This window comes from Panicum virgatum, chromosome 7K, assembly GCF_016808335.1.
Source record: "Panicum virgatum strain AP13 chromosome 7K, P.virgatum_v5, whole genome shotgun sequence".
Classification (NCBI taxonomy): Eukaryota; Viridiplantae; Streptophyta; class Magnoliopsida; order Poales; family Poaceae; genus Panicum; species Panicum virgatum.
Genome location: NC_053142.1, coordinates 8,579,125 through 8,589,275, shown reverse-complemented (window position 1 = coordinate 8,589,275; position 10,151 = coordinate 8,579,125). Strand labels below are relative to the sequence as shown.

The window sequence follows — 10,151 nt, the reverse complement described above, 5'->3', positions numbered from 1 at the left end:
AGTTGACTGCAGAGCTAGTAAAGGTAAGGGCATCAGAAACAGGCACGAGTCAGGCTGCAGAGGCTAGGGATTCAATTGAGAAGCCATTTTCACAGTGGATTCGAGGTGCACCTAAGGAGAAATGGTCATTCCTTTATGATACCAACGGAATACGGTATGGTATTCAGACAACAAACCATGCGGAGTGTTTCAATATGGTTATGCGTTCTTGTCGTGCCTTTCCTCTTGTGGGAATTGTTGAGTTCATCATATATGGGTGCATGAAGTATTTCAGAGAGCGTTACATGGCTGCAAGCATAAACATCAGCAACTCTCAAATTCAGTTTTGCACAAGAGTGACACAATATATGCAAGAGAAGATTGAAAAGGCCAAACTGCACCGCGTCATATCGACAGGTACAATGGAGCATAGATTTGAGGTTCTATGCAAGGATAGAATTGGTCATGGTAACCGTAGAGATAGAGTGGTACAGGAGAGTTTGATTACAGTAGATGGTAAAGCCTTCTGCTCCTGCATGAAGCCTAAGTTATTGCATTTGCCATGCTCGCATCTCATTGCGGCATGTGCAGAGTCTGGGTTGCAGCCAGGAGTATTTGTTTCACTTTACTTCAGCAAGGAAGCAGCTGTATCCACCTGGGGACATGAGGTATACGGGATTGGAATAGTGGGGCCTTTCATTCAGGATAATGAGAATAAGATGTTTATTCCTGATCCAGCCACTAAGAAAGGCAAAGGCCGCCGTCAGACACGTCGTATTCGGAATGGTATGGACGAGTCCGAACCAAGCAAGGCAGAAAAGCGTTGCAGCCAATGTGGAGCATTGGGTCACAACTACAAGAAGTGTCCTCAGAATTCACTTCACGATGCTGCTGACGTCGGTCCTTCCGGAAATCCCAGAGATGGAGCACCTCCTACGTTCAGACGACCATCGGCGAGAATTGCTCATGGAAGGCATTCGGTGTCATGATCTACAATTGTATCGAACATATCTGTAATATGTAGTAATCGTACGTCCAGTTTGTATGGAACATATCTGTAATGTATAAATATCGTGCGTGGAGTTTGTATCGAACCTATCTGTAATATATAGTAATCGAACCTATCTGTAATGTATAAATATTACGCATCCAGTTTGTATGAAACATATATGTACCTATGTGTTCTCATATATTTTTGAATGCAGGTATGGAGATGGACTCCTTGCTAGACCCAGTTATCGACTCGAGCCACAGGTTTTACTTTGCAACAGTTGAGCACCGAGCCCTAGAGGTGCTACATCCTCGTCCACCCGGGGAGGCGATCTCTATACACAAGTGAACGCGGAAGAAATGCACAGAAGATCCCATCCTGCGTTTCACTTACAAGAAGGGCCCACCTGGCATAGCAAACACGCGCACCACGCAAGATGCACCTCATGATCAATATCAAGGCCCACCTGTCAGCCTGCTAGAGGAAGGTGCACCTGGGGGAAGCTCACCAGGGGGCGGCCGATCCCCTGGGTCAGCCGAACCTGGACAGCCTCCCGTGCAGGTGCATTTTGAGGTGGAGTGGTGCCTACTCAACCTCCTTCCCGTGGATAAGGTTTCCTTGTATATGGATAGGTGGAGTAGCCCCTACTCCTCCTCCTCCACTATATAAAGGGCCTCCTCCTCACCCCTTATTCCACACACCATCCAAGAGAGTAGAGTAGTGCCACATTGCAAAGGCGACACGCTAGTTCACTAGTGCTTAGAATAAAGGAGGAGAGTGAGGAGTAGTTCGGGGAAGCGCCGGGCCTGTCGGTGTTCTTCTCCAAGCTTGTACCTCTACGAACACTGGCTTCTTTCGGAGTAAAGTAAGTTAGTATCTGTGATTTCCTGTTCTTGCATAGTACTTATCTTTGAGTGAGATCAGTTCTCTTACTCGCAGGTTCGTCGCTCTGTATTCATATAGAGTGCCGTAGTGTGCTATGGGGTACCAAACGTAATTAGACTGCGGTAGTAATTAGTAGCATAGACGTGGTGTCTAGGCTAAGAGTTACCTTCGTTTGCCTTATATCCCACGGTCTGTGAGGTAGTCCACAGGTGGTGACAGCCCTGTTGGTCCTTAGTAGCCCTCCACGTTCGGATATAGTGTAGAGCCGTTGGCTGAAGTCTCCTGACCATTTCAGGGGCAAGATAGTGCCCGAAGCGAGTATCTTTCCTGAGAGATCGACCTTAACTCATCTCTAGTACTACCTCAGGAACCATCTCTATCCTAGCCACTTATCTTGGTGTGTCATTGGACCGACTTAGTTAGAAGTTAGTGCACACACGTCCCCTGTGGATATGATACCCTTGAATACTCACGGGTGAAAGCTACAACGGTATCTGTGCGCTTGTGGATTTATTCGCAGTCGTTAAAATACCCAACAAGCTTTCTGGCGCCGTTGTTGGGAAACAGTTGCTGTATCTTTCTTCTTACCTAGTCATCCTCGTATCTTTATCCCCTTCTTTTTAAAAAAATAACTCTTTTCTTTTTTTTCTTATCTCTATCTTCACCCCTTCTATCATGGAGCAACCTCTATCCTAAGCTTTTCTGCTCCTAAGGGCGAGCTCATTGAGCCACCTAAATCCGAACACCCAATTCTTGCTTCTAGCTATGAGCTCAGCCCCGAATTGATCGCCTTGGTTCAGAAATCTTCCTTCTTCAGGTTAGATAGCAAAAACTCATACCATCACCTACGAGAGTTTGAGCAAGTGTGTTCATGTCGGGCCATCGCAGGCATGTCACATGATACCCTCAAGTGGAAGATGTTTCCCTTTTCTCTTGTAGAGAAGGCCAAACAATGGTACACATATACCGTAGGGAGCGTGAACGGAAGCTGGGATCAACATAGAGACAAGTTTTGTCTCTCATTCATCCCCCAGTCCCAGTCTCATTCTTCTATTTTCTTTTTTCATTTTATTCCTGTTTTTTCCTTGTATTAAACATTGACTTTTTTTGGATTATATTTTTTATTTCTTTTCTTCAGTTATTTTGTATCCTAATTTCTTCTCTACGAGTCATTTTTAAATTTATATTTTTTTCTTTTCTAAATTTTTAATAGTAAATTTTATATTTTAGCACTACAACACTTAGTATATTTCTTTTCACATGCATATTTAGTGTCTTGATCCGTTCCAAATTTGCTATCACTTAGTACATTTTTTCACATGAAGATTCGTTTCTTTGCATTGTAGATCCATAAATTGGTGTGCGAAATGATTTATCTCCTTCATATACTAACTTATTTTAGCACTTGTATATATCCTTATAAAAGTAAATTTTTATGTGTTCATAAATTGTATGTTACTAGATATATTTATATATATTTAATTGTACTGTAGATGTATTTATCTTCATATAAAATTATTTGTGTGCGTGTAACTATTTTTCACAATGCCAAATTATTTATTCGCTTTGTAGATTAAATTATTCCGTGACGTTGACCCATTTGTTCACGATATTCATTTTTCATTACTTATCATATACTATCAATGTTCACGATGTTTAATATTTTGTTCGTCATATATTATTATTTATTCTTTACATTTAATTATTTTTTTGTAAAAATAATTATTTGTTTGTGTTGTTAAATTATTCATTCCTAGAATCCAAAATTAGTTATTTAGTATTCAAAAATACTTTTAAAAAATAGCTTGCAAACATAGGCAAGTGTGTTCTTGTTTTGAAGATCTTGTCATAAGAAAGATAACGGTGTAATTCAAATTTAATTTGGAAGTTTGGTTTAACAGTTATATTTTTTGTTTTGAGTTTTGTTGGGTAACGTCATGATCATTGTCCTCTCTTTGCATGCATTCATTCAATCTCTTTCCAATTTAGCTGCTTACCTATGCGAACAGTCGCTATGTTATTGTGCGGATGGCCCATCTAATCCGTTATAATTAATTTTTTCAAGTGATAGCTAGTGGGATTGTCGGCTACGGTGACATACAGCAACACCCGGCTTGCCTTGACGGACTGTTAGTTTTGTTTTTTTTTCTAAGGATTTTTTTCTCCTTTCTTCGTGTAGATCCAAAATTTCATCCTCAGCCTTTTAAACAATATTCATCCTCGGTGATTTCATCCCACAAAATGTTGTCAATGAGTAGTGTGGGTTTTGCTGGACCTTAAATGGGCTGATTGGAGCAATGTGGGCTATTATACATGAAAAGAGGCCTTTTTTCTACACAGACCCGTATTGTAGCTCCTAAGCACAGCCATGGGTCGGTCCCAACTACCTACAGAGGAGGGGGGATTTGTGTAAATATAGTGCTGCACTAGCAAAGGGATAGACCGTAGACCCTATGAGGCATTGAAGCAGTCCAATGTGAGTTGGGGTGTGTGAGTGTGTTGTATGACCCAGTGAAATTGTCATCCCACGAGTTGAGTTTGGTAGGGGTTACAAGTTGTTGTCTATGTATATATTCCTAGCCGTATTAGATTTTTGGTCGGTCTCCTCCTACTTAAAAAATTATGTAGTTGTGTGGTCATGCTTATTTTCTCCTCTTAAAACCCTTGTGGTTGTGGTTAGCAAGTTGTGACTTGTGAGAGATGTGGTTGGGGTATTGCCTCCTATTTTTGCGGGTTTTGGGACAGGAGTTCTTTTACAATGCTTGGAAATACTTTCTAATGTCTCCTAACGCCTACACAAAATAGTTTTTTTTGTTGATTAAATTTTATTGGCCACAAGGCAAGTCGACGACTAGAGGAGTCATCCACGCACCAGGGCCGGCGCGCACGTACAACATGATGTTGAGTTCGTTGACACGGAATGCCAATGAGAACCTCAGGTTCAAGACGGACCTGCCACAGAAATTGAACCTGTACACGGCACCCATCTACTCGGAACCAGAACATCTGCCACCTGTCTGCCGGCGAGGTGCGACCGCGCGGGGTCGACAATGTGGCGGATCTTATTGCAGTAGACGTCGACGGCGAGGACGCGACGTGGTGTGTCTCGGCCATGAGCTTCTTGCAGAGGTGGGAGCCGATGAAGCCGTCCACGCCAATCATGCAGATGGTGAGGGGCGTGACGGTCGCCGGCGAGATGGTGAGGGGTTGCCGTCAAGATCTAGGCCAACGGCCGCCGGCTAGGACGAGGGCGACGGGGAGGTGCGAATCGCCGCGCCTGGGTGTAACACCCTAATTTTCAAATTAGGAACCTAAATAAATTTAATTAGATTTGTTATAGGTTCGATAAGGTTTTATTTATTTTATCTTGAGTTTAGAGCATTTATCGTGAATTAAATAAAATACTTAGCTATAAAAGAAATATAAGGAAAATAGGTTTGTGCATTCTATGCTGCCTTTGCATATTTTATTGCTTGTTTTTCAGTTTGAATTTGAATTCTTGATTTCAAATTTAAATTGAATGTGTTTGCTTCCTTTCAAGAAAATGCAAAACTTTTTCCTTCGCCCTCTCCCTTTCAGCCCAGCCGGCCCATCTCTCTTTCTCTTTTTCCTTTTCCTTTTTCTTCCCTGCGGCCCAACCCAAGCCGGCCCGTTTCCTCCTTCGCCCTCACCGCCAGGCGGACCCCACTTGTCGGTGTCGCCTTCCTTCCCGTGCCTGGCTCGGACTCGAGCCCGAGTCTAACCACGCCATGCCTCGCCGCGGCCTTCTTGGCCCGCACGCCAAGGTGTCCTGCCGCCCCTATAAATAGTGGCTGCCCATGTCCCTTGTCCCCCACCAAACCCGTAGCCACCGCTCTAGCTCTCAGAACCCTAGCCGCCGCCATTAGAGCTCGGGAGCTCGGAGTTATTCGCCGCGTCGCCGTTCCTCTACAGTCTCGTCGACTTCGGCCACCCCAGGAGCTTTGCGTCAGGGTGAGGAAGCTCGCCAACCCCTTTTCCCTCTCTCCTTTGCCTTCGCACCCACACAATCGCTTGCCGGAGGTCCACCTCGTCGCTCGCCGCAGCGCTCGCTCTCCGCCGCCTTTGCGCCTCACGCGGACCCTGCCAGTGTGTTCGCCGTCGCCCCCGCGTGCTCCCAGTCCCAAAACCGAGCCCAATCTGAGCCCGGACGGCCGTTTTCGGTCTACGCCGGCAACCCCGCCACCGCGGCAGTTTGCCGCCGGCGCCCAGCACCGCCCCTCCACCCCAAACCGCCCTAACTGTCGGATCTCGATCCGATGGATCAGATCCGATCTAATCCTGAGCCGCCAGATTTTGATCTAACGGCCCAAATCAAATCTAACCCAAGTCAACTAGTTCCATATCGGCCAACCAAGCCAGATTTTCAAAAGAGCCCCTCTGTTTTTCCAAAATTAACCTGCCATCCACCGCAGTTCAAAAGTATTCATAAAATAGCCCTTTCTTTTATGTTTTAACCCCTGATCTTTTTAGGTCTTTCGCAGTTAAGCCCTGAAACCCTGTTTTAGCCATAACTTTCAGGTTTTAACTCCGTTTTCGATGATTCTTGCGCTCACGCGATCCTTGCAACGTGTAGAATAGTTTTGAAACCTCGTTTTGTACTGTTTACATTTATTGGTGTACTATTTCTTATCTATTGTATTTGTTTGCTTGTTTGTATTTGTGTGGTGTGATAGACGATCCGCTGTTCGAGTAGTAGCAAGATCAAGGCTTCGAAGGACCGGATCAACAGTAGCATTTTGAGGAAGGCAAGTGGCCCTTGATCATACTTGTTGACCCCAAAAATTGACTAAATTCACTTTACTTTATATGCATGCATGATTTATAATATGATGGGTCCCGATTAAGGATATGCCTAGTTTTGTTTACCCTTCCTTGATCAAACTTGGGTTATTTATTTTATGTTGGGTAGCACTGCTAGTTGATTTTACATTAGGTTATGGTCGGTTTAAATTAAGAGTATGGCTACACTTGTTAATTCATGTTCTTGATGATTGATGTTGTTAAACAAGATCATATGTTTTAATTGGAACATGGAGAACCACCTAGGAAAATCATACAACCACAATACCATATGGCTCTGGTCTTGACTGATTAATAAGAAACTCTAGCTTGTGATGATCTTACCGAAAGGGCAAGAGGGGATGCATCGTTGGGTATAGCTCTGTCCTCTCGAGTGGTGTAGACCTGGATAAGGCGTCACCCTTATTAGGAAGTGTTATGGCCACTTTGACTTGAAACCTTAGTGGGTTGTCACAGGTTAGGGAATCTTTGTAAAGGTCTCGTAGCATCCCTATGCAATCATACCTCGGAAGTGTGATATTGTGCTTGGCCCACACAGCGTGGTTGGGTTTGAAGTTCTTTTGAACTTTTACGCGAATTGTACAACCTCTGCAGAGCGTAAAACTGATATATCAGCCGTGCTCACGGTCATGAGCGGCTTGGACCCTCACATGATAATTGAACATGAAGATGATCTAAATCGATGTCTTTTATTTGTGATGCTCTGTTATTTACTTCATATGCTTATCTTGTGGGTTAATGGTATAAACTTGTACTTAGTTAATGCGTGCTAATAAAACTTGATCAACTAAAAGTGCTTAATGCAATCATACCGTGTCAGCTATTCCTTATTTTGGCCTTGCATATAATGTAGTTTTTCCCTTACCACTTATTGAGTACTAACTATAAGTGTACTCACCCTTGCATAATTGCTGCTTAGACCAAGATAATTGTCCGGATTACCCAGAAGACTTTGAGGATTTCTAGGCGTATGTCTCCCAGCCATTTACCTGTGAAGTTGAAGATCCGCTGCTACTCTTTAAACTTTTATTTATTCGCTTAAGATTAAGACATTCGGCCATGTAATAAAGTTATTAATACTCTCTTTTGTTATGGATTGTGATGATATTTGCTTTATAAGTCTATCATATGTGTGTAAACTTGATCCTGGCGCACATATGAGATGCATTCAGTTTCTTTCTTAAATCGGGTATGACAAAAGTGGTATCAGAGCAGTGTTGACTGTAGAACGTTAACCTAGTTAGAAAGGGTCGAAAATTAAGGTCTATCTTATTTAGAAACCATGCTCTTCTTTGCTTATTTTGAAAATTGCTTAATCCTTATTTATATTGACATCTTTTATCTGATCCTTGGTTGCATACTTGTTTTTCTTCTTTCAAGTATGTATTTCTAAAAAAAAGTCTCTCTCTATCTTCATTTGCTACAGATGGCCAGGACTTACAAGACCACTCGCAAGCGCACCCGAGGTCGCTTTGTTCGCCATGCACCTGCTGAGCCAGCTCCAGTTCCAGCTCCTGCACCTACTGAGCCAGCTCCAGTTCTACCTCCTGCAACTATTGAGCCAGTCCCATCTCCTGCCCTTGCACCTGCCTCAGCTCAGCCAGTGGAGGAGGTTGAGGAAGAACCAGAGATGGACTACTACTTCGCTGAGGATGAGGATGGCCGTATCATGGCTGTCGATGCAGAAGGAAACATGTCAACTCCGCCACCGTCGCCAACACCAGCAGTCCCAGCTCCGCCACCAGCAGCTCCTGGTCCAGTGGCGCCAGCTCCTGCTGCTGCTAGAGGAGACTCGGGTGAGTTAGGAGACGACAATGATGAAGATGAGGAGGATGATGACAACTAGGATGATGGCGCTGCAGCAAAAAGGGAGCCGTGCTGTGAGCGTACCTCGGTGACCGAGACTAGCTACTTCCCCATGCTGCTGAGGGATGTACTCAACGAGTTGGACAATACTGTGGCTCCCCTCTACCACACGAAGCACTACGCCGACCCTGCGCTCAGCGATTACTACATCATTCGTGCCCACATCAGGGTTGAAGATGGGTTCCGAGGCAAGAGGACCATCTACGCGCATGACTCCTCGACGCCCATGTCCACCAACTACGATGCCGTCAACAGTGCAACCAGGAGGGCTCTTTGGTCCCTCTGCCACACTAATTGCCAGGACTTGCATGCCACGGATTACCGCCACCTTCCTCGCCGTGCCCGTGGGACTGAGGATACAGAGGTGACACTTGGAGGTCAAGGGGAGAACCGTGTCAACATCCATGTCCGAGTCATCGCCGTGCTCAACACGAGTCTGGAGCACGTCACCACCCAGCTGGACGAGACTCAGGACCAGCTGGGGGAGGTGCATCAGAGGATTCGTCGGCTCGAGGCCCAGCTCGCAGGAGAGGCACCACCACCTGCTTAGGAGAACGAGCCTCCTCTCCCCGCTTTGTCACCCCCGTGCAAGAGGCTCTATTTTGGCGACCCTGGCTACCAGAACTGTTTCTTCTAGATGTTAGGCTTAAGAATCTTAGGAAGAGTCTTGTTAAAGTCAGTTTGTAATCGTTAGTTCAGAAAACGTTTTGTTAAAGTGTGTTACTTTAAATCAGTGTGGTTTTATGTTGGTCTTGTGAAACATTGTGTTTTGCCTCTTTGTAATGATTGTGATGCGATTATGGGGTGATGCCCATAATTGTATCATGTTTTAATAAAGTTAGCTAGTTAGTAAAGCTTAGGGTTATCTATTTTTTAATTATTGTCCCTATCTTATCCTTGTTCCTACACTTTATCATTATTTATTTCATGAGTCTCACTTGTCTAACCGATCAGATGGTGAACACCAGGTCCGGATCAGGAATCAATCTGCCACCAGTGCAACGTCAGGGAAGAGGCAGCAACCCCCACCCCAATAACATGAGTAGTGCAGGCAACAAACAGAACCAGGGACTGCCGCCACCACCACCAGCAGTGATGGAGCAGTTCTTTGCTGCACAGACTCAGCTGTTGACCAACATGGCCAACGCCATGGTCAACATACAGGCTCAAATGAACCAAGCTCCACCACCACAGTCGCGACAGAGAGATCATCATCGGGACTTTATGAGTCACTTATCATGGAAAATGAATTGTTGAAGAAGGAGGTTATTTGCTTGACCAATGATTTGAGAAAGGGCTATGGTCAAAGGGCTCAATTCAATCATTGTTGGGTAAATCAGAAATTCACAATAAACCAAGAAGGTTTTGGATATATTCCCAAGAAAGGGAAGGCAACCTTTGTTCAAACAAAGACCACCTTTGTGAAGGCTAGTGGTATTCCTTTTTGTGAAAACTGCAAAAATGTTGGTCACGATGAGAAAAACTGCACAAACAAGAAAGCTATATCCTTTGATCCTAGATAAGCTCTTTTTAAAAATTCTAAAGGTTGTGTTAGTGCAAAATTTGTTGGGATACCAATAGATGGTGCTAAAAAGAATGCCATTTCGGT

At 44.4% G+C, this 10,151-nt stretch overlaps 1 protein-coding gene across 1 annotated transcript; it reads left to right on the top strand.

The window, feature by feature from the left end:
* Positions 1-8,102: 8,102 nt before the first annotated feature.
* LOC120639891 (vegetative cell wall protein gp1-like) lies at positions 8,103-8,522 on the top strand. The gene has a single exon (XM_039915816.1). The coding sequence runs from the start codon at positions 8,103-8,105 to the stop codon at positions 8,520-8,522; it is 420 nt and encodes a 139-aa protein (XP_039771750.1).
* The last annotated feature ends 1,629 nt before the right edge of the window (positions 8,523-10,151 follow it).